This window comes from Ovis aries, chromosome 6 (genome assembly GCF_016772045.2).
Source record: "Ovis aries strain OAR_USU_Benz2616 breed Rambouillet chromosome 6, ARS-UI_Ramb_v3.0, whole genome shotgun sequence".
NCBI classification, from domain to species: Eukaryota; Metazoa; Chordata; class Mammalia; order Artiodactyla; family Bovidae; genus Ovis; species Ovis aries.
The window spans coordinates 111,850,077-111,873,932 of NC_056059.1; the positions used below are offsets into that span (position 1 = coordinate 111,850,077).

At 44.7% G+C, this 23,856-nt stretch overlaps 1 protein-coding gene across 3 annotated transcripts in view; it reads left to right on the forward strand.

Annotated features, from left to right (window-relative positions):
- Positions 1 to 23,856, forward strand: part of LOC105614340 (ADP-ribosyl cyclase/cyclic ADP-ribose hydrolase 1) — a 59,663-nt gene that overhangs the window by 30,753 nt on the left and 5,054 nt on the right. For 2 of the 3 annotated variants that reach the window (XR_009601102.1, XM_042251892.2), the window contains exons 3-7: positions 1,242 to 1,374; positions 10,744 to 10,829; positions 14,402 to 14,475; positions 15,880 to 15,966; positions 16,628 to 16,714. Coding sequence is in view for 2 of the 3 variants with exons in the window: in XM_042251892.2 (XP_042107826.1) it covers positions 1,242 to 1,374; positions 10,744 to 10,829; positions 14,402 to 14,475; positions 15,880 to 15,966; positions 16,628 to 16,714 (467 nt within the window). In the remaining variant the exon portion in view is untranslated. Of the gene's footprint in view, positions 1 to 1,241; positions 1,375 to 10,743; positions 10,830 to 14,401; positions 14,476 to 15,879; positions 15,967 to 16,627; positions 16,715 to 19,900; positions 23,258 to 23,856 lie in introns of those variants that run through there. The other variant, XM_042251893.1, reaches the window with a different exon arrangement.

The window sequence follows — 23,856 nt, forward strand, 5'->3', positions numbered from 1 at the left end:
CAGGAGTGGGTTGCCATTTCCTTCTCCAGGGGATCTTCCTGACCCAGGGATCGAACCTGAGTCTCCTGCATCACAGGTGCACTTGTTACCATCTGAGCCACTAGGGAAGCCCCCAAGGCTGGCTGCCCACTCCAGTATTCTTGCCTGGAGAATCCCATGGACAGAGGAGCCTGGTGGGCTACAGTCCACGGGGTCACAAAAAGACAGATGCGACTGAAACAACTAAGCACACACACACCATTTTACAGATGGGGAACTCGAGGCTTAGAGATTCCTTAGTCGCCCGAGGTCGGAGAGCTAGTGAGCACTGATGCTGGGTTTTATAAAGGCAGCGAGACTCCAGAGCCTGGCTGCAAAGTACACACTCCACTGCCTCCTACTGAGAATAAACAGATCCATGGAACAGAAGATGGTTCTGAAATCTGACTTTACAAGGGACCTTTACAAGGGTCCCTGACAAAGCTCACTGTGTTTGTTCTTTTCCTCCATTTGTAAGGGGAGATTTGAGGGGGAAAGTGGGAATTATAGAGCTCTTTAAGAAGCAACGAGCAGTTCTCCCAGAAAATGGCATGTAGCAAAAATTGTTTTGCCAAGAACTTCAGGAATTTGGAACTTCTTAATGCCTTCCCCAGATGTGTTTGGAGCTTTAAGAGTTCTAAGATTAAAAAAATTTTTTTATTTATTTAACTTTGGCTGCACTTTTTATTTTTAATTTTTATTCATTTAATTTCGGGTCTTTGTTGCTGAGCTCAGGCTTTTCTCTAGTGCAGTGACTTTTCTTGTTGCAGAGAAGGGAGTCTGGGGGGCGCAGGCTTTAGCAGTCATGGTTCACAGGCTTAGTTGTCCCTTGACATGTGGGATCTTCCCACATCGGGGATCAGACCTGTGTCCCCAGCGTTGGCAGGCAATTTCTTAACCATTGGACCAGCAGGGAAGTCCTATTATAAGATACCGATTAGTGGCTTTCAGGCTTTTTTCCTGCAGTTCCTGCAGTCCAGAAAAATCACTTCACTTTACATTGTGACCTAGAGAACACACACACACATGATCATGCACACACGCATACATACGCACCCTCTCACTCACACACAGAAATTGATGATGCCCACCCTCCTTACTCTTATACAGGTGATTTACATGATGTCTCCCATGTTTTCTTTCATTAAAAAAGATGCAGATTTGATGTTTTTATTCAGCCTAGTAAGTTGATTCAATAATAGATTGTCTTTATTCTTTCCTAGATAGTCTTATGGAGCAAAACAAAGGAGCTGGCTCGTGAATACGCGAAACCGCGGGGCCTGGTGACCCTGGAGGACACACTGCTGGGTTCCCTTGCTGATGACCTCCACTGGTGTGGAGAGCCAGGCTCTCCTGGTGAGATCTGGGGTCATGTGGGGCGGCCCTGGGGAAGCGCAGGGTGCAGGAGCCTGGGGCTCTGAGTGCTCCTTGGGCTGATGGAAGACAGTGTTCTGTAGGCCAGCTCATGTTTTCTAGAGAAAAAATGCCTTCAGGATTTGGGACTGTCCAAGCTTCCTGATTCTCTCCTTCCTGAGGGAAGGTATAGCCTGCTTTGAAATGGTGGTCTGCTTTCTCTAATGGCGCCATTCAGGACCAAAGAATTCTCAGGCAGGAGGAGCCTCCAAGGGAGCCAGGCAGAAGCCCTTGATTTGCAGAACAGCCCCCAGGGGCCACGTGCCGGGCTTCTCTGTCTCAGGATGTGCGCGGCTCTGCCAGAGGTGAGAGGTCCCTTTATCTTCCCAGAAAGACGGAGAACACCTCCCTGCAGGAAGGTATTTCTGCCGAGAAAGTCTGACTGTGCAATGACTTCTTTTTCTCCTCCTCTTTTTATTTATAATGTGGGTATTTTTGCTTTATGTAGTTTTATTCTTTTACTTTATATATTTTTTTCTTAATATTATTTTATTGCTTTTTACTTACCAAGGAAAAAAAAAACTCAGTGTGATGGCTTCTTCAACCTAGATGTCCACTGTTTCCAAATACAAAAAGGATGCCCTCTTTTTCAAAAAAATTATTTTATTTACTTATTTATTTTTGGGCATGCTGGGTCTTTGTTGCTGTGAGAGCTCTTTTTCTTGTTGTGGCACATGGGGCTACACTCTAGTTGCCGTGTGTGGGCCTCTCACTGCCATGCCTTCTGCTGTTGCGGTCACGGGCTCCAGGGTGCTTGGGTTTCTTTGGTTGGGGTCCACGGACTTAGTTGCTCCTTGGCATGTAGGATCTTCTTGGATTGGGCATCAACCCGTGTCTCCTGCATTGGCAGGTGGAATCTTCACCACGGAGCCACCAGGGAAAAAGTCGGCTTAAAGCTCAACATTCAGAAAACTAGGATCATGGCACCTAGTCCCATCACTTCTGGGCAAATAGATGGGGAAAGAGTGGAAACAGTGACAGACTTTATTTTTGTGGTGGTGAGGGGGGTGGCTCCAAAATCACTGCAGATGGTGACTGCAGCCATGAAATTAAAAGACACTTACTCCTTGGAAGAAAAGTTATGACCAACCTAGACAGCATATTAAAAAGCAGAGACATTATTTTGCCAACAAAGGTCTTTCTAGTCAAAGCTATGGTTTTTCCAGTAGTTGTGTATGGATGTGAGAGTTGGACTATAAAAAAAGCTGAACGCCAAAGAATTGATGCTTTTGAATTGTGGTGTTTGGAGAAGACTTTGAGAATCCCTTGGACTGCAAGGAGATCCATCCAGTCCATCCTAAAGGAAAACAGTCCCGAATATTCATTGGAAGGACTGATGCTGAAGCTGAAACTCCAATACTTTGGCCACCTGATGTGGAGAACTGACTCATTTGAAAAGACCCTAATCTGGGAATGATTGAAGGCGAAAGAAGGGGAAGACTACCAGGGTCCAGCCCCGGTTGGATCCAGGGTATCCGAAGTGGGGACAGAGTCGGCAGTTAAAGAGAGATTAATTAGAGATTTAAAGAGAGATTAGAGAAGAATAATGTAGTGAAAAAATAGAGGAGAAAAGAGACTGTATTCCTTGGTTTACATGGAAAGCCAATAAAGCCCCGAGACAAGGGACTTGCACCGTCTACATAGGCTGCAGGCGCCCGCTTGAATAGCGGAGGGTGCCCCACCTTGGGCCCCCTCTCACATAGGTCTTAGAAGCCCAGGCAAAGAAGTAGACACGGTGAGCCTCTATGCTCCAGATGGGAATTTATCCTGAAAAGGGAGAATAAGAAAAGAATGACATGGGAGAGCCAAGCATCAGTGCAAGACCCACAACTTTATTTTCAAAGGCAGCTTATATACCCTAAGTAGTACATAGAGAAATAATGGAATATGCAGAGTTATGCAGGGGCAGCAGTCCTGACCCTTACTGAGACCAGGCTTTCTTTTTGCACTCCTTCCCGTATACAAAAGGTCTCAGGTGATTTACATTATCTTCTGGCCAAGAGGCCTGTTAACATTTTTATGGCTCTTTTCCTAGATAAATGTCTATCAACCAGAAAACTCATTTTCCCTTGAAGTGTTTTTTCTTTAATCTGCATCACCCTCAAAGTACTAAATAAAGTTACATTCCTGTAGAACAAAGGTGCAGTGGGTTATAACAAAGAAAGTACTCAGCTCAAAGATCTAATGTTGCTAATGCCAGGGCTACTACCTGTTTTTTCTACATACCAACTATATCAACAAATAAAAGATATGAAAACTTGGCAGCAAGTATTGGCTCAACAGTGAAACCCTTAATCAGTTCTGTTCTAATGATTTTGACTCCTCAGAAGGCCCTACATTCCTAGGATCTTTAAGCTTCCTGTGCCTCTTGCGGTCGGAAGGCTGTAAACAATCACATGCGTAGCTATTAAGAGTCTGGATAAACCTATCAGGCAGGCTAGAAAGCCATCAGAGAGGTTTTTGGATCGAAACACTCTTATTATGCCCAGGAGACTTATTATCTAAAAGCTCTAAATTAACTTTTTCCAGAAAAAGGTGGTGGGGGGACAGCCCCCTGTTAATGTCAGAGGAGTTGGTGAAAGGCATAATATAGTAAGGCAAACAGATTCTGGTTTGGGGGTAGATGCTCGAGTAGGTCCAGGGAGGTTCCCTCAAGATCCGACTCGCCTTTGCCTGTCGGGTCTCTTCCTCATGACCTTTGCCATGGGCGGGATTCCTCGTGCTGGCTCCCAGCAGAAGATAGAGGATGAGATGGTTGGATGGCATCACTGACTCAATGGGCATGAGTTTGAGTAAGCTACAGGAGTTGGTGATGGACAGGAAGGCCTGGTGTGCTGCAGTTCATGGGGTTGGAAAGAGACGGACACAACTGAGCAACTGAACTGAACTGAACTGAGTCACCAGGGAAGCTCCTTCAATTTTTGAAACTGACGTATAGTTGATTTACAGTGTTCTGCTGGTTTCTGCTGTACAGCAAAGTGACTCACTTAAACTCACATGTGCATTCTTTTCCAATATTTGTTTCCATTATGATTGATCACGGGAGATCATGTGTGGTCCCCCGTGCTACACTGTAGGACCTTGTTGTTTGCCTAGCTTCGATTTTGAGGCTCAGCATATTTGTGTATTTAATGGTGGACATTTCTATTCCTGTTGTTAACTGACAGCTCATATGGATTAATCCTTTTATTGGATGTTTATTGCTTTCTCAAAGAAGTTCGATATAAGTCAACAGTGATTGCTACTATTTATTGGGACTTATAATAGTCCCAGTCATTGCTCTATGTGCTGTATGAATATTTGCTCATTTAATCCTTCAGGACTCCTGAGATGATCCCATTGTACAGATGAGAAGTCTGAGGCCCAGGGCTGCAGAGTGGGTTGTCAGCTAGTGAATGGGAGAGCTGGAGCAGTCCCAGGATTCCTGGCTGAAGGATCTGTATTCTTAACCACATGACATCCTGCCTGTTTTCTGTCACCTATCTATTTTTCTCAGCTTCTGTTTTTCTTTTAATACTGTTTATATTCTGTGTTTTGTCTATAGAAAGGCAGGGAAGTCTGTCAACCCTGTCCCATTTGGCTACTGGGTTGCCTGTTTTGCTTAGGTTTTCCTCAGGCAAGATTGAAGTCTTCTATATTTTCATCTAGTGTGTTTATTTTGTAATTTTCAATTCATTTTTAATCTAGACTTTCCACCCAGAAATATGACATATAAATATGTGTCTCCATTTTTTTTTTCTTTTTGGCTAACTTCCAGTTTTCGCCATATTTCTTGCTTTCCTTTTAAAATTTCCTTTATTGTAAGTTGGGCTTCCCAGCAGCACTAGTGGTAAAGAGTGCACCTGCTTTAGCTTTTGATGGTCATTCATTTAATCCTTTTAGCTTTTGAATGTGTTTCCTTAAAACTTTTTAGTTTTTTTTTTCAATTTACCACTTCAATTCTTTCTTAAAGTTAAAGATATATAAACATCTACTTCTCATCTGTTTACCATTTAGAGTTCTTTATTATTGCTTTCTTTTCAATTAAATCCCATATAGGTCATTTTATTTTGTCAGCTTCCTTCTTCTTTGGCCTCAGGTTTTACTGATTTTAACCTCTTCCTCTTATTTTGTTTGCTGTCTTTCCATTCCTAAATTTATGTTTTAATTGTTCTACAGTCTGGCTTAAATGCTTTTCCCTTATTTTTTGTTACATTAATTTTGCCTTGTTGCTTTGCTTTATTATGAAAATGGTGGGCTGCAGTCCATGGGGTCTTGAAGAGTCGGACACAACTGAGCGACTTCACTTTCACACATTGGAGAAGGAAATGGCAACATTCTTGCCTGGAGAATCCCAGGGATGGGGGAGCCTGGTGGGCTGCCGTCTATGGGGTTGCACAGAGTTGGACACAACTGAAGCAACTTAGCAGCAGCAGTTTCCATTGTAACCTTCTAATTACGTTTTTTAAAAAACTTTTTATTCTGCTTTTTATGTACTTGGTTTCTCTTTATTGTAAAATTTCTCTCCTTTTCTTTTAATCTAATGAGCAGGTGGCAAGGGGGAGATATCCTTGTGGGCAAGAGGTAGGTGACAAACTCAGAAACTTCTCTCTGGATGTGGTTGTGAAGATAAAAAAGCTTTATGTTCGTGAAACCCTATGAACAGGGGCACCGTTATAGCACCTTACAAAAATGTATGCTCACTTCATTATCATCAACATTTTTGCCTCTATTGGAGATGATTCAAATTTATCTTTCAACTCCACAGTATTTATTTACATCTGTACATGGAAAAGGTTTTGTTCTAATTTGTATTTTGTTTTTAATGCATTTAATTATTATGGAAACCCTCAGGATTACTTCCTCATCCCTGGAAGGTTTCTGATCTAGAGCTTTATTTTCTGTCATTGGCGGTCAAGCCCACATCTGTAGTTATGTTAGTTTCCTGAGGCTGCCATAATGAAGAACCGCATTTTTGCTGTTGTTCAGTCACTAGGTCATGTCCAAATCTTTGTGACCCCAGGGACTGAAGCACACCAGGCTCCTCTGTCCTCTACTATCTCCCAGAGTTTGCTTAAAGTCATGTTCATTGAGCATGTCCGGTGATGCGTTCCAACCGTCTCATCCTCTGCTGCTCCCTTCTCCTCCTGCCTCCAATCTTTCTAGCATCTGGGTCTTTTCTAATGAATCAGTTCTTCATGTCAGATGGCCAAATTATTTCAGCTTCAGCACCAGTCCTTCCAATGAATATTCAGGAATGATTTCCTTTAGGATGGACTGGTTTGATTTCCCTTCAGTCCAAGGGGTTCTCAAGAGTCTTCTCCAGCACCAGAATTCAAAAGCATCAATTCTTCAGCGCTCATCTTTCTTTATAGTCCAACTCTCACATGCATACATGACACTGGGAAAAAACCATAGCTTTGACTAAATAGACCTTTGTCAGCAAAGTAATGTCTCTGCTTTTTAATATGCTGTCTAGGTTTGTCATAGTTTTCCTTCCAAGGAGCTAGAGTCTATTAATTTTATCCTTGCATTTGCTCTCTGCAGTGATTTAGGAGCCCAAGAAAATAAAGTCTGTCACTGTTTCCACTTTTCCCCCTTCTATTTGCCATGAAGTGATGGGACCAGATGCCATGATCTTAGTTTTTTGAAAGTTGAGATTCATGCCAGCTTTTTCACTCTCCTCTTTCACCCTCATCTAGAGGCTCTTTATTTCCTCTTCACTTTCTGCCATTAAGAGTGGTATCATCTGCATGTCTAAGGTTGTTGATATTTCTCCTGGCAGGTGGCTCAGTGATAAAGAACCTGCCTGCTAATTCAGGAGATGCAAATTTGATCCCTGGGTAGGGAAGATCCCCTGGAGGAGGGCATGGCAACCCACTCCAGTATTATTGCTGAGAAAATCCCATGAACAGAGGGGCCTGGCAGGCTGCATTCCACGGAGTCACAAAGAGTCTGACACAACTGAGCAACTGAGAGTGCACACACACACACACACACACACACACACAATCTCGATTCCAGCTTGATTCATACAGCGTTTATTATGATGTACTCTGCATATAAATTAAATAAGCAGGGTGAAAATATACAGTCCTGTCATACTCCTTCCCCAGTTTGGAACCAGTCCATTGTTCCATGTCTGGTTCTAACTGCTGCTTCTTGACCTGCATACAGGTTTCCTAAGAGACAGGTAAGGTGGTCTGGTATTCCCATCTCTTCGAGAATTTTCCACAGTTCGGCGTGTCCACACAGTCAAAGGCTTTAGCGTAGTCAAGGAAGCAGAAGTAGGTGTTTTTCTGGAACTCCCTTGCTTTCTCTATGATCTAATGAATGTGACATCAAACAATATAAATTTATTTTCTCACACTTCTGGAGACTAGAAGTCCTTGATCAAGGTGTCGGCTGGGCTGTGCTCTGTCTGAAGGTTCCAGGGGGAGAGACTCTGACTCTTCCAGCTTCTGGTGTTTGCTGGAAAACCTTGCTCATGGATACCCACTCCACCCCCGTCTCCATCCCCACTTGGCTGTCTTCTTCCTGTGCGTCTCCACAGCATCTTCTCCCTGTGTTTGCCTCTGTAACCAAACCTCCCTTCTCATAAGGACCTCAGCCTTATGGGACTAGGACCCACCCAACCTAGCAGCCTCATTTTAAAAAATTAATTATTTTAACTGAAGTAGCAGTCTCTTTGTGACTTGATTGCATCTGCAAACAGCCTTCAACACATCTTTTGGGGGATACATGAGTTAACCTATAATGAGAGGGAAGCAGAAAGATGGGTGCTTTTGTAGGGTCAGCTGTGCACATACCGGCAGAGGAGACAAGAGGCTGCTATGTGTCTGACTTCTGGGGCACGAGAAAGGGTTCTGGGGTCTCTCCACACCCCCCAGGACCTGCTTGCTGGTGCAAAGCCAAGGTGACACCATGCCAGATTGTGCCTTCACTCTCATTCTGCCCTCCGCTGCCATGCCCAATCAGTCCCCATCTAGTCATTTACCTGGCATTCATCCTTTCCTTCCTGTGTCTGTTACCACTGCCTGAATCCAGCTCACTAACATCCTCTCTTTTCTTGCTGGACAGACTGCTCACCCCTGACCCCTTTAGGTCAGCCTCCATCTGGCCATCCCAATGGGATTGCTTCTGTCTCGTACCTAAAACCCGAACAGCTCTCTTTGCCTCTAAGATAAAGTCTGAATTCTGTCTTTCATACACCTGATCATCAGTCCAGCCCCTCCCCATCCCTTCTGCTCTGCCAAGATCATTCTAAACCCCATGCCTGTGCACTGCTATCTCCTCATGGAGCCCCTTTCTCTAGCTCATCTGTCTGAAGACTCCTATTCATCCTTCAAAACCAAGTTCAACATCACCTTCCCTCCTGATGCTGCATACCACCCCCAACCCAAATTGACTTTTCTCTGATTTATTTGATTATAGCAGATCACCGGGGCCTCTGAAGGCAGAACTTTTATCTAATTCATCTCTCTGTCTCCAGGACATAATACTCAATAAATGCTTGTAGTCAAATGCATTGGATAAAGGAAATGTGATATACACACCCAAAATGGGATATTATTCAGCCTTTGAAAAAAGAAAGTCCCGTCATTTGTGACAATATGATGAAGCTGGAGGGTATCATGCTAAGTGAAATAAACCAGACAGAAAAAGACAGATACAGCATGGTGCCACTCATAAGTGGAATCTTAAAAAAAAAAAAAAAAAAGGAACCCATAGAAACAGAAACTACATAAGTGGTTTCCAGGGGTTGGAAACTGGAGGAAATAGGGAAAGAAGGGTAAAATTTTTCATTTATTAGACAGATAAGATCTGAGAATTTAGTGTGTAACATGGTGCCCATAATTGTTAACTCTGTATTATATAATAGAAATTTGCTGGACAGTAGGACTTCAAAGAAAGTGAAAGTTGCTCAGTCATGTCCAGCTCTTTGTGACCCCATGGACTATACAGTCTGTGGAATTCTCCAGGCCAGAATACTGGAGTGGGTAGCTGTTCTCTTCTCCAGGAGATCTTCTCAATCCAGGAATCGAACCAGGGTTTCCTGCATTGCAGGCAGATTCTTTACTTGCTGAGCCACCACAGAAGCCATCAGTTCAGTTCAGTCGCTCAGTCGCGTCCGACTCTTTGTGACCCCATGAACTGCAGCACGCCAGGCCTCCCTGTCCATCACCAACTCCCGGAGTCCACCCAAACCCATGTCCATTGAGTCGGTGATGCCATCCAACCATCTCATCCTCTGTTGTCCCCTTCTTCTCCTGCCCTCAATCTTTCCCAGCATCAGGGTCTTTTCAAATGAGTCAGTTCTTCACATCAAGTGGCCAAAGTATTGGAGCTTCAGCTTCAGCATCAGTCCTTCCAGTGAATACCCAGGACTGATCTCCTTTAGGATGGACTGGTTGGATCTCCTTGCAGTCCAAAGGACTCTCAAGAGTCTTCTCCAACACCACAGTTCAAAAGCATCAATTCTTCTGCACTCAGCTTTCGCCATAAGGACTTCAAAGTTCTCATCAAAAAAAAAAAGAATGTGAGGTGATGGATGCACTAATTAGCCTGATGGGGGAGAATCTTTCCCCAGTATATATGCACATCAAGTCATTATATTATACCCTTTAGGTAGTTTACGATTTTGTCAATTATTTGTCGTTGCAGCTGTTCGGTTGCTAAGTCGTGTCCAACTCTTTGCAGCACATTACACTGCAGCGTGCCAGGCTTCCCTGCTGTGCACTGTCTCCCAGAGTTTGCTCAAATTCATGTCCATTGAGTCTGTCATGCTGACCAGCTCATCCTCTGTTATACCTCAATAAAAAACAATACAAAAAATGTCAGTGTGTTAAGGCAGGTATCCTTCGTAGAAGTAGCACAGAAACTGTGTTCCTACCTTATGTCTGTGGTTCCTCGCTGACAGCTGAGCCTGTCTGGATGGGGTATGTGTAGGAAGACTCTGAGGGTATCTGAGCCTAAGGGTGTGGGGATGAAAGCAGTGAGGGAGGAAATGATCTCAAATTCTTCCTGGAACTGGAAATTCTACTGGGGGCTTGTCTCTGTCAGATGAGCTTTTGCTGCAGTTTCCCAGAATGATGACTCAAAGCTGGTCACTGTGTTCCTGTCTGGGGCGTGGAGGGTAAGCTGAGAACTTGGAAGGGATTCAGGGGGCACTTGGTTAAATTGGGTCGAGAGGCGTCCGTTCTCCGTCCTCTGTCTTGGCAGTGATGCTGCAGAAAGTGGCTCCACTGTGATCCGACAGCCCACAAAGAACAGAGATGAATTACGCCTTTTCTCTCCCACTTTAAGTACTTTTCTGCAAACCATGTCTTTTAGATTTGAACACGTGGTCTTGTCCAGACTGGAAGAAAGACTGCAGAACAAACTATCTTACTGTATTCTGGGAAGTGCTGTCCAAAAGGGTAAGAACCGGGGTGGGATGGGGCAGAATGGGAAGGAGTGTCTAGAGGGAGGGGATATATGTATATTTATGTCTGTTTCATGTTGTTTGGGCTTCCCTGGTAGCTCAGACGGTAAAGTGTCTGTCTGCAATGTGGGAGACATGGGTTCACCCTGGGTCAGGAAGATCCCCTGGAGAAGGAAATGGCAACCCATTCCTGTACTCTTGCCTAGAAAATTCCATGGATGGAGGAGCCTGCTAGGCTACAGTCCATGGGAACACAAAGAGTCTGACACGACTGAGCAATTTCACTGGTACTGGCATGTTGTACTGTGTGAAATCTACCCAACATTGTAAAGCAGTTATCCTCCAGTAAAAAAATTAAAATAAAATAATTCACTTTATGAAGAAAAACAAACAAAAGGGTAAGTACCACACATGAAATTCTAGAATTTGGAGACCAAAGAGCTTAGGAGGTCATCAATCAGTGGTTGGTTTTAATTCACTTGGAGAAGGGAGCATCCCAGCTCCTTTTAGAAACAAAAGTTTAGGGTTCTTTCCTGAGAAAAATGTTCATAAGCACGTGCCCAAAGACTTTCACATGTAATTTGTGGCCATTCATGGAAGGTCTTGGACTCTAGGTGAAGAGTCCTGCTTCTGCCTTTTTCTGGAGCTTTGGCTGCCAGGCACCTCTGGCTCGGTTGAATCCTCTGATCCAGGTATTGGCCCATCTTAGATTCCTGGAACAGTCTTAATAATCTACATTTGCAGACCATTTACTGTGTGCTAGGTGTAGTCCTCAGGGTTTTATGTGGATTAAAATCATGCATCCTCGCAAGAACTCTGTGAAGCGGGCACCTTGAGTATCATACCCAATTTACAGATGACAAAATGGAGGTGCAGGTAAATAAGCATTCCACTAAAGAGACACAGCAAGTGGCAAACGTGGGTGTTTGTCCCAAGATGTCTGACTCCCGATCCAGAATTCACGCTGGGAAATACCATCTTCCCCTCTGTCTATATATTTCTGGCCTCACTCTAAGCTTCTTTTGTGCTTATTTTTAAAATACTTTTATTGATTTATTTTTTTTTTTGGCTGTGCTGGGTCATCACTGCTGCACCCAGGCTTTCTCTAGTTGCAGTGTGAGGACTTCTCACTGGTGTGGCTTCTCTTGTTGGGGAGCACAGGCTCTGGCCGCAGGAGCTTCAGAAGTTGTGGTACATGGGTTTCATTGCTCTGCAGCATGTGGGATCTTCCCAGACCAGGAATCGAACCTGTGTCCCCTGCACTGGCAGGCAGATTATTAACCACTGGACCACTACAGCAGCCCTGTCCTGGCCTTTCTGTGTGCACCTGCCTCAACCCCTACCAGGTGAAATCCTATTCACCCTCTAGCACTTGGTTTTGGTCCTCCTCTGTTGTGCCTTTGCTGGTTCCTCACTGCTCTCCATCATAGGGTGTTTGGGCATCTTGCTCTCCTTCCCTGTTCTCTGTCCATGGACTTTCCTTGGGCGCCCACCCTGGCTGCAAGGCTCCAGCGCTGTGGAGGTGGGTGCGATGGCCAGGCTCACAACTCTCAGTCCCAGGGGCTAAACCCACGTTAAACTCATCATCACAATTCCCTAGAGCTGGATAATGTGAGAAGGGGATGCAGAGATAGTCCCAGGGGGTCTGGGTGGGCCTCCTGGAAGAAATAGTAGATTGCATAGTGCTTTTATTTTGTATTAACATATAGCCGATTAACAAACAATGTTATGACAGTTTCAGGTGAACAGTGAAGGGACTCAGCCATACATATACATGTATCCATTTCCCCCTCCGTAGATCACATACTTTCGTTCATCTTATTTTCCCCAGCATCTAGCGAAGATTCCAGCTCAATCTTTGTTGCCTGAAGAACTACAACCCCATGTTCAAGAATACCCACTTGTTCATTGTTCTCCACTCCTCAGTATGCCCATGCAGCCTTCAAGGCCACCGTCTGTCACAGTTTCTTTCTCCTTGGCATTTTCTGTTGTCTTTCTTCCTTTCTTACTGCTCAAGGGTCTGCTCCCACTGAATAAGAGGTATGGTGTCTACAGTGCGTGGTGTTAGGAAAGCAATGTTACCGTCCTTCTCTGGCAATGATGCTGTTCTTACTCATCTGGACTTCTGCCTTCTGAACCGCCAACTTAGCAGCAAAGAAGCTGAACTTCATTGTTCAGACACAGATTGGAACAATGGCTTCCAGAACTCTGGAGGGAAGCATATGCCCTCTAGTAAGATGTTCAAGCTGGTTTTAGAAAAGGCAGAGGAACCAGAGATCAAATTGCCAACATCCACTGGATCATGGAAAAAGCAAGAGAGTTCCAGGAAAACATCGATTTCTGCTTTATTGACTATGCCAAAGCCTTTGGCTGTGTGGATCACAAGAAACTGTGGAAAATTCTGAGAGAGATGGGAATGCCAGACCACCTGACCTGCCTCTTGAGAAATCTGTATGCAGGTCAGGAAGCAACAGTTAGAACTGGACATGGAACAACAGACTGGTTCCAAATAGGAAAAGGAGTCCGTCAAGGCTCTATATTTTCACCCTGCATATTTAACTTCTATGCAGAGTACATCATGAGAAACGCTGGACTGGAAGAAACACAACTGGAATCAAGATTGCCGGGAGAAATATCAATAACCTCAGATATGCAGATGACACCACCCTTATGGAAGAAAGTGAAGAGGAACTAAAAGCCTCTTGATGAAAGTGAAAGAGGAGAGTGAAAAAGTTGGCTTAAAGCTCAACATTTAGAAAACGAAGATCATGTCATCCAGTCCCATCACTTCATGGGAAATAGATGGGGAAACAGTGGAAACAGTGTCAGACTTTATTTTTCTGGGCTCCAAAATCACTGCAGATGGTAACTGCAGCCATGAAATTAAAAGACGCTTACTCCTTGGAAGAAAAGTTATGACCAACCTAGACAGCATATTCAAAAGCAGAGTCATTACTTTGCCAACTAAAGTCTGTCTAGTCAAGGCTATGGTTTTTCCAGTAGTCATGTATGGATGTGAGAGTTGGACTGTGAAGAAGGCTGAGCACCGAAGAATTGATGCTTTTGAACTGTAGTGTTGGAGAAGACTCTTGAGAGTCCCTTGGACTGCAAGGAGATCCAACCAGTCCATTCTGAAGGAGATCAACTCTGGGATTTCTTTGGAAGCTGCAACTCCAGTACTTTGGCCACCTCATGCGAAGAGTTGACTCATTGGAAAAGACTCTGATGCTGGGAGGGATTGGGGGCAGGAGGAGAAGGGGACGACAGAGGATGAGATGGTTGGATGGCATCACTGACTCGATGGACGTGAGTCTAAGTGAACTCCGGGAGTTGGTGATGGACAGGGAGGCCTGGCGTGCTGCAGTCCATGGGGTCACAAAGAGTCGGACACGACTGAGCGACTGAACTGAACTGAACTGAACTGAACTGAATTTGGGGTAAACGTCTGAGGTAGAACCCTACGGGCAGCTGCTCTTTCACCAGCTGATGTTAAGAGCTGTTGGGGATGGACCTGCTGGGGACTGGCATTAAGTCTGCACGCTGAGGAATGGTGTTTCTGTTTTTAAGTTTGCAGAAAGTGCCTGTGGTACAGTCCAGGTGGTGCTCGACGGGTCGCTCGAGAACGCCTTTAATGAAATGAGGTACTTGTCCCTTTGCCTCCAGTGGGTCAGGGCTAACACAGTCTCCTGCTGGCTCTTTCACCTTTAGAAGAATATACTTTTCATGTTGAACTTCAGGACTGAATATGTGGGCTGCAAAAGGTAGAATGTTGTATTCTATGGTAAGATTTTTGTCTTTCTAAGTCAACACTTTTGTCCAGTTTCTCCGATGTTTAAAATTCTCTAAAGGTCCTTGCACGGGGTCCAGCTCTTCCTCTTAGCTTTTTGAGACCTGCTCTCTCTCCTGTCGGAGAAGGAAATGGCAACCCACTCCAGTGTTCTTGCCTGGAGAATCCCAGGGACTGGGGAGCCTGGTGGGCTGCCGTCTATGGGGTCGCACAGAGTCGGACACAACTGACGTGACTTAGCAGCAGCAGCTCTCTCTCCTGTACAGCTTCCCAGGTGGCTCAGTGGTGAAGAATCTGCCTGCCAGTGCAGGAGACACAGGAGACATGGGTTCAATTCCTGGGTCGCGAAGATCCCCTGGAGGAGGAAATGGCAACCTGCCCCACTGTTTTCCTCTCCATGGGCAGAAGAGCCTGGTAGGCTACAGTCCGTGGGATCACAAGAGCTGGACATAACCGAGTGACTAAAGCACCACCACCCGGCACTCCAGATGCCCCAGATGAATTTTCCTTCTTTCCTCTCTTTTTTTTTTTTTTTAATATTTATTTGGCTACATCCTGTCTTAGTTGCAGTTGCCCGCATGGCATGTGGGACCTTAGTTCCCCAACCAAGGTTTGAACCCACGTCTCCTGCACGGCAAGTAGATTCTTAACCACTGGACCACCAGAGCAGCCCCTCCTTGCCCTCTGTTACTGTTTGAGTCCAGGGGGAGCCTTTGTCCTCTTGTCTTCTTCTGACCCCAAACTTTCGAGCTTTCGGGTGCAAGTGTGAATATTAGGGGCCCAGGTGCTTGTGACAGGAGTAGTGGAGCCTAATGGGGAGAGCCTAGGGCTGGGGTCAGAACAGGACAGAGGGGTCTTTCAACGACACGCGTCTCAAACTCACTGTGCGTGGGGATCGCCTGAGAATTGTTGGGCTGCTGGCTCTGATTCAGCAGGTGGTGGTGGGCAGAGATTCTGCGATTCTAGTGAGCTCCTTACCTCGGTCTAAGCGAGTGTAAGAGAATTGTATCTTCTTGGAATAGCAAGTGTGTAAAGAATCAGCATCAATGTACAGATGAAGACCCTTATTTTGAGAATCTTACTTATTTGGGGCCATCCTGAATAAGTAAAGGTGGCTGATTCTGATGCAAATCATGGGTCACTTCCAAACGGTAGGTTCTAACCAGTGACACCCAGCCCGATGACTTTTCACAGGGGCTGTGGGTGCTCCAACAATTCAGTCTGGGGTTAACAGTGTTCTGTGTCTCTTCTCTCTTAGCATATTTGGACGAGTGGAAGCCCCTAACTTGAAGCCAATGGTTACGCTACAGGCTTGGCTGGTACATGACCCTGGAAAACCTCCCCGGTATGTGTTATTACTCTGTACTCCTATATATTCTCAGGCTTATTTCAGGAATCAGCTCGTGAAAGAATCCAGAGTCACAGGGATGAATGCGCTGAGAAAAGACTGGCTCAGGAAATGAATGGGGCCTTCCTCTACCTGTACCCATCCCAGCATAGCTCAGCTGGTAAAGAATCCGCTCAGCAGGAGGCCCAGGCTCAATTCCCGGGTTGGGAAGTTCCACCGGAGAAGGAATAGGCTACCCACTCCAGTATTCTTGGGCTTCCCTGGTGGCTCAGCTGGTAAAGAATCCGCCTGCAATGTGGGAGACCTGGGTTCGATCCCTGGGTTGGGAAGATCCCCTAGAGAAGGGAAAGGCTACTCACTCCCGTATTCTGGCCTGGAGAATTCCATGGACTAAGTCCATGGGGTGGCAAAGAGTCGGACACGGCTGAGTGACTTTCACTCACTCGACAGTCTCTTAATTGTATCTCCATGGTAGGTCTCTACCTAGTTCCCACCTTTGACTCTGCTGCGGACCTGTGAGCTCTCTGAAGCTCCCTCCACTTCACATCTTCATCTGAGGGCCTTGCCCAGGGCCCGCCTGGCGGAAGAAACCAAGCGACTCCAAGGAAATGCTTGTGAGCTCTTGTTATTTTAACACTTTCTTTTTTTTTTCCTCCAGTGACTCATGCTCTGGCTCCTCTATAACGAAACTGAAGTCCATCTTAAGTGAAAGAAATGTCAGATTTATCTGCAGGGATAATCTCAGGTAACTGATGCTTTCCCGCCACATGCAGACGCTCTTCCCTTGGGCCTTGACAGCGGTCTGGGTAGTGACCTTCAGTGAACTCCGCCCCTCTCCCAGCTTAGCCCGGAAGCCATTTCCAGCCAGTGGCCTTCAGATGTCCACTCCCCAGCCCTGTTCCTCGTCCTTCCCCACGCAAATCACTCTAGCAGTGATTTGCTTCTAAAGGTGACCCAGGTTTGAGGGCATCTTTCCTGCTTTCCCATGTGACAGGCATGACCCAGAGCTCCTGACTTTCAGGGGTGTAGAAGCACATTTTGCCCAAAGCAAAGGATTTATAAAAGCCTTGTGACTTGCCATATCTTTCAGGTGAGGCTTCTTTGGTTGGGTCTCAGTTGTAGATGCCTAACACTTCGTGGCTTACACACAGACACAAACAGCTCAGCTCACACCCAGGTCAGCTCCCTGGGTGCCTAGCTCCTCTAGACACCAACACTCAGATCTGCTCAGGGGGGCTTTAAGCAGACACTCACAACAGACAGGAGGCCTGACTTCAAGCCTCCACATTTATTCTCCTTAAAGCCCACCACCCTTTCCGGGCTTCAATCCATCATCTATAACACTGGAATGGACTGGGTGATTTCTAAGACTTCCTAGCTTGGCCTTCCTGACCCTTGATTTAGAGGGTAGAGGGTATATCCATAATCTCAAATCATAAAGAGCAAACTTTATGGTTTTCTAATTTAAAAATGTAGACTCTTAAAACTGTTTACCTGTAACACATATTTATTGGAGAAAAGTTTAAATTACAGATATATATATATATTTTTTTTTTCTGGTTTTCAAAAATTTTAGTTATTTGTTTACTTTTGACCATGCTGGTCTTTGTTGCCGTGTGAGCTTGTCTTGAGCTGTGGTGAGCGGGCTTCACGTGGTAGTAGCTTCTCTTGCTGTGGCTCCCAGGCTCCAGGGTGTGCAGGGCTCAGTAGTTGGCAGCATGAGGGCTTATTTGCTCCACAGCATGTGGGATCTTCCCAGACCTGGGATCGAACCCATGTCCCCTGCATTGGCAAGTGGATTCTTATCCACTGTACCACCAGGGAAGCCCCGAGTATATGTTTTTTAAAATCACCTACAACTCTGTTATCATAACTGAGACCCCTCACTATTTTTAAGATGTGTGGTCGATATTTAACTCCAGGCAGAGATCTGTGCCAAAAGCATCTTTGGAAACTTTCCCATATATGACAGATAGATACGGGACAGACAGTTCCCATAAAATAGATGCAGAGAAAAACACTTTCTCAAAGAATGTCGAAGCTGAAATGCTTCCCATCACTTCCCTGCCACCACCCTTTCCCCCCAACCGTGTCAGAAAGGCAGGGGAACAGATTCAAGGAACATTCGCTCAAGGCTTTGTCTCTCCAATGACCTGAATTCCCCATCAGCCAGCTGGCTTCTCTCTGGAAACTGCCAGAGAATAACACAAGCTTTCTGTCGCAGTTAGATGGGAAAACAGAACAAAGGGACACCCATAGAAGAGACATGGCAGACATCTGACCAGTCTGAGTTACTCAAAGGTCTTTTGCATTGAGAGAATGGAATACGAAAACCTGGGGCAAGATTAGGGAATGTTAAGTGAGTCATTCACAAAACGCTTTTGTCTCTTTCCTTACATTAACCTTTCACCCTTTTTTTTTTTTTTTAATGAATGGCCCAAACTGTAGGTTCTGGGTGAGCTCACTCATCCTTCACCTTGCAAAAATAATTAAGTATACCTTCCCACCTGGACTTGTGGAGTGGCCTACATAGGAGGCCAGCGCCTGTCACTCAAGCATCAGTTCATGTGGCCTTAAACTTGGGCACCATATTTGAAATCACTGCTGGTTTGCTCCAGCCATGAGGTCATGATATATTCAGCATAACCAGACCCTCAGGGTCCCCTGTTGTATCTAACAGTTCCCTATTGTATTGAACTGTGGTATCTAACAATTTAGTGACTTTGCAAGAAACTTGCTTGTCTCTAGGGGAGCTCAAAGTGAACGTCATTGATATAGATGTCGACTGTAGACTTCTTCCATAGCATTATTTCCTGGAGGGTGAGGACCCTTTTCCCACCTAGAATGTATTCATGTGGGTTTTCTGGGTGGCGCTAGTGATAAAGAACCCACCTACCAGCGCAAGAGACATGAGATGAGGGTCCAGCCCCTGGGTCAGGAAGATCCCCTGGAGTAGGAAATGGCAACCCACTCCAGTATTCTTGTCTGGAATATTCCAGACAAGAATGGACAGAGGAGTCTGGCAGGCTATAAGACATGGGGTCTCAAAGAGTCAGACACAACTGAGCGTGCACACACACACACACACACACACGTATTCACGTGGGGGATCCCAGATCACAATGTTGATGAGGATGGATGACTCTTCTTAGAGCCAGTGTGCCCAGCTGGTCACGACAGAGGGCTAGAGATGAGCCTGAGATGGTCCATCCTAGAAGCCCAGGGTTGCTGCTAGCTACTTCTAAGGCTCCCTCTCTTTCTTGACTCACATTTAACAAAATCAGATTTGACTGCAATTAAAGGAACCACTTTACCCCCACTAGACAACCCCCTCCACTATGTGCCTGCCACTCCCATTGAACTCTGTTGCTTTGTGATTTGATTTTTATGAAAACTAGAGTCATTCACCTGCAGATAGTATAGGAGGTATTCTGTGCAAAAAATCGGAGTCCTCTCGCTGACGGCAACCAGCCCTCTTTTGGAGTGTCTATGACCTCTTGCTGCCTGATGCTTTGACCCAATACTTCCTCAGGAAGTTTTTGAAGAAGAGAAAACCAACCCTCAATGGAAAATATGGGGTCTCTCCTCTTTGGTTGCTGTTTCTGCTGTTTCTTGACATCAGCGGAGGTTCACAGCAGCTCTCTGTGACATGTGTGAGCCAGACATTCATTCCCGTCTCCACATATCATCGAACATCAGTTATCTATTGCTACGGCTTTGCACATGAAATGAAGCTACACTGGGCTGTGGTTTCAGTCCTTCACTCTTGGACTTGACCTTTCTCGGCATTGTCACTGCCGCAGAAGAAACTTGTGTGGGTGCTAAGTGGTCCATGCATACTTTTGCTATTAATGAAGGGCTTTCTTTCATTGGCAAGTTGACCAGGGGGTGTATTGTACTGCCTCTTGACCTTTCTTCTTTCTCATCATAGCCGGGACGAGTTTCTTGGAAGATTCTGAGGATTTATCTTGCGGATGAGTCAGTCATCATGGCTGAGCTCTGGCAGTACAGATCAACACACACGATTCAGGAGACGTGCTGGCAGAAAGTTGGGACTTTGGGGGGAAACTTTTGTCATAAAATTAACACCAGAGATGGAAACCTTTTCCTCCGGGATCTTAAAATAACTTATGCTATTGACATAGTTTTTATCTTGATCTAATAGTCAAGAAAAATTAATTATAATATAAAGTTAGAGTAGAAATTTTATACAGTTTTTAATTTTATTTTTCATATGATTCTTTTATATTGCTAATATGTTGGTAACATCCTCTCTGTTGAAGAATGACCTCTCCAAACCTATTGGCCGGTCAAGAAAAATAAATGCCCAGACTTTTCAGCAAAGGTCACGTATCAAAATGAATGACCTTACCTCAAGATATATTTTTGTATCTTTCCTACAGATAAACTCTAGATGCCATGGCTATGGGTCATGTTACATTCTGTAGGATGTAAGTTACTCCTGTGCTTGTTGTCTTACCTCTAATCCTTCCAACAGCCCTGTGAGGTTGATATTACTATCCTCCATTTGTTAAATGAGAAGAATAAGTTCAGAAAGTTTATATAATTTCCCAGAAGTCATACATTTAGGTCAAGGCAGAGAATGAATTTGAACTCAACTTTATTTCCAAAATTCACGTGCTTGCCCTTTCTAGGCAGATAATACTAGATTGATAGTCCTTATGTTCTCTTCTAATGAATGTATGTTGGATTAAATTGAATACAATAGAATCTGAAACGTGATTTGTCTGCATGGCTTCAAAGCAGGTACATTTTTTCATCCTCTTCCTTGCTTCTCCTCATCTCCGTGTCTTACTCCATAGGAGTCAGTTAAAATGTATTTCTTTGTTCTTGATGCTGACAGTTTCTTTCTCACTTGAATTTTACTTGATTAGTCTTGCTTGGGAATGATCATTTTTACTACTCTTAAAGAACCAACATTTAACTTTGTTGATTTTCTCATTCTACTTATTTGGGTTTTACTTTTCTCTGTATTATATAGAGATAGAGAGATTCTAGTTTCTTTGCATATCCTTATTCAGCTTCTTAAGATGGAAATTGAGATCACTGAGTTTGCAGAACTCAAACTGTGTGCATGTTAGCACTATAATTTTTCTTCTGCGTGCTGCCTTAGCTGCAGCTCTTAAAATTTTTGATATGTCTCTTTTCCTCATAATTTAAAAATATTTTCTGATTTAATTGTTACTTCAAAATGTGTTGCTTAAGTTTTAAACATCCAGATATTTTCTACTTCTTTGTTGTTCTTGTCACAACAGAAGAAGCATTGAGTGGAAAATTGATAAACTCATTTGGAAATCCTTCAGGGAGCCCAGTAGGTTTGTTGAAAACAGCATACATTTTGGAGTCAGACGTTTCTGGGTCCATATTTTGGCATCAGTCTGTGCTTTAGAATGAAATACCTAACCTCTCTGAACTTCAGCTTCTTTGTCACTTAAATAAGGATTATAAATTAACCCTCATCAGAGTGTGGTGAAAACTAAAGAAGATGACAGAAACTGACAGTCTAACACAGTGAGTCATATGTAAGAAGTCACTAGAACATCGTAGATGCCCTTCTGCCTGCCCTTTGACTGACAGTCCAGTTCCCGTCAGGAGTTCTTGCAGCTACCGCCACCGCCACCAGCGCAGGGATTCTTCACCAGCCCGTTCTCCGCCTTCTCATGGGATATGGTCTTGGCTGGACATGAAAATAGATGCAAGGGACCAGTTCTGGTTAAGGTGCAATCTTGCCTCCTGCCTACCTGTAGAACGTCTTCAGAAATAGGTCCCTGCTAATCCACTGGGTAACCCAGCTGTTTTTCTTCTCAAGACTCTGCCTTATTGCTGAGCTAGCTTGCTGAGTTCCGGGTCCTTTAATGTACCTTCCTTGTTTACCGAGATACCCCATGAGGTGGTTCCCTGTGTCAGGAAAGTTTTGTCCTTAACATCTCCTTTCAGTGATGAAATGGATAGAGTAAAAATCAGTTTGTGAGAATCTTCCCCTCAAGAAGACTCGTTTGAGTGCTTAAGGTCACAGCTGGTGGACACCAAAGAGGAGGCTGGTCCCCAGGTTGTCACACCTGCTGCAGAGCGCCCTGAGGGCCCTGGAGGCGGCCGGCGGCTGAGGTGCTATTTGCTCCTCACCACCTTTGTGTCTCCATTAGCATGATGCTTCATCCATGACTCCGCTCTCCCTGTAGTTCTGATTTTGCATCTTTGCTGTTGACCATGCATCATGGGCCTTCCCTGGTGGCTCAGCTGGCAAAGAATCCACGTGCAATGCAGGAGACGCTGGTTTGATCCCTGGGTTGGGAGGATCCCCTGGAGGAGGAAATGGCAATGCACTCCTGTATTCTTGCCTGGAAAATCCCATGGACAGAAGAGTCTGGCGGGCTGCAATCCACAGGGTTGAAAGAGTCAGATACGACTCAGTGACTAAATCGTGTGTCTCTAGCCCTAAGGACTTTTTCCGTAAGTAGATCCTTATATCCCTCTTCTTATAAGTGACATCTCTACCAAACTGCTGATTGTTTATCAAACCTCATATTTCACTCCTAAACCTACTATGCCTTATCTCCCCACTTCATTCCTGTGTGCTCTAGAAAAATCCTGTTACTATCCCAAATTTTACACACCACCATATTCACCCAAAGGCTCTGGGAATGAACCGTAGCCTCCTTTCCCGTTTCCAGCTCCTCAAGGAGCACTATTTTCCTTCTCTAATGGTTTATGACCTGATAACATTTGAGGCACACTTTCCAACACAGTTCTGCTAGTTGGGAGGATACACGTATGCACGTATGCGTGTATATGTATACATGTGTACACACGTTTTTCTCAGTCCATAGGGATGCTGCATTTAGTAGGTCTTTCTTAGTCCTGTTTGTGTTGACCTGTTTCACACCACATCGTGTCTCTAATATACTTGGCAGGCAAAGCCAAGTACATGTCAAATATTTTGGGAAAATACATTCTTTTCGGCTCGACAACTTTCTGTGCCTTTCCACTCTTGTTGGAAACAAGCTCACCGAAGCCTGCACACTCCCCGCTGGAAGAGATGCCTTGGGAGCTGTGCTGACTTACTTCCTGGCATGCAGTTTCTCCTGAGGACCACTCCCAAGACTGTGACTTGGGCATCTCAGGTAGAATCCACATGGTGCAGAACGACTCTGTGTTTTTGTGGCTTTTTAAAGGGCACGTGGTTATTTATACGAATACAAGTCTTGTATGGCAAGTTAAAATTGTATGAAGCAAAATGTTAAAATAAACCTACAGCATAACTTTGAAAGGCATTTGCATTTATTTATTTAATTGGAGGATAGTTGCTGTACGATGTTGGGTTGATTTCTGCCATAGGATAGCTGGAGTTGGTCATAACTATGCCTCTTCCCTCCCGAGCCTGCCTCCCAACCCCCACCCCCATCCCATCCTTCTAGGTTGTCACAGAGCACCAGACTGGGTTCCCTGAATAGCAGCTTCACATAAGTAAAAGATAAGATATTAAAAAAGAGGGAATATGTGTATATGTATGGCTGATTCACTTTGCTCTACAACAGAAATGAATACAACATTGTAAAGCAACTGTACACCAATAAAAATTAATCAAAAAATAAAAAGGTATTAGAAGAAGACAACATTTTATAAATGCAATGCTAGCCTAACGTTTTCCCACAGTTTTTAAATAATGAAGCAATTAATTTCTTTTTGCTACATTCACCATCATTTTTAAAACTTTTTATTTCCTATTGGAGCATAGCCGATTAACAATATTGTGACAGTTCAGGTGAACTGTGAAGGGACTCAGCCACACATATACATGTATCCATTCTCCCCCAAACTGCCCTCCTGTCCAGGCTGGCACATAACATTGAGCAGAGTTCCCTGTGC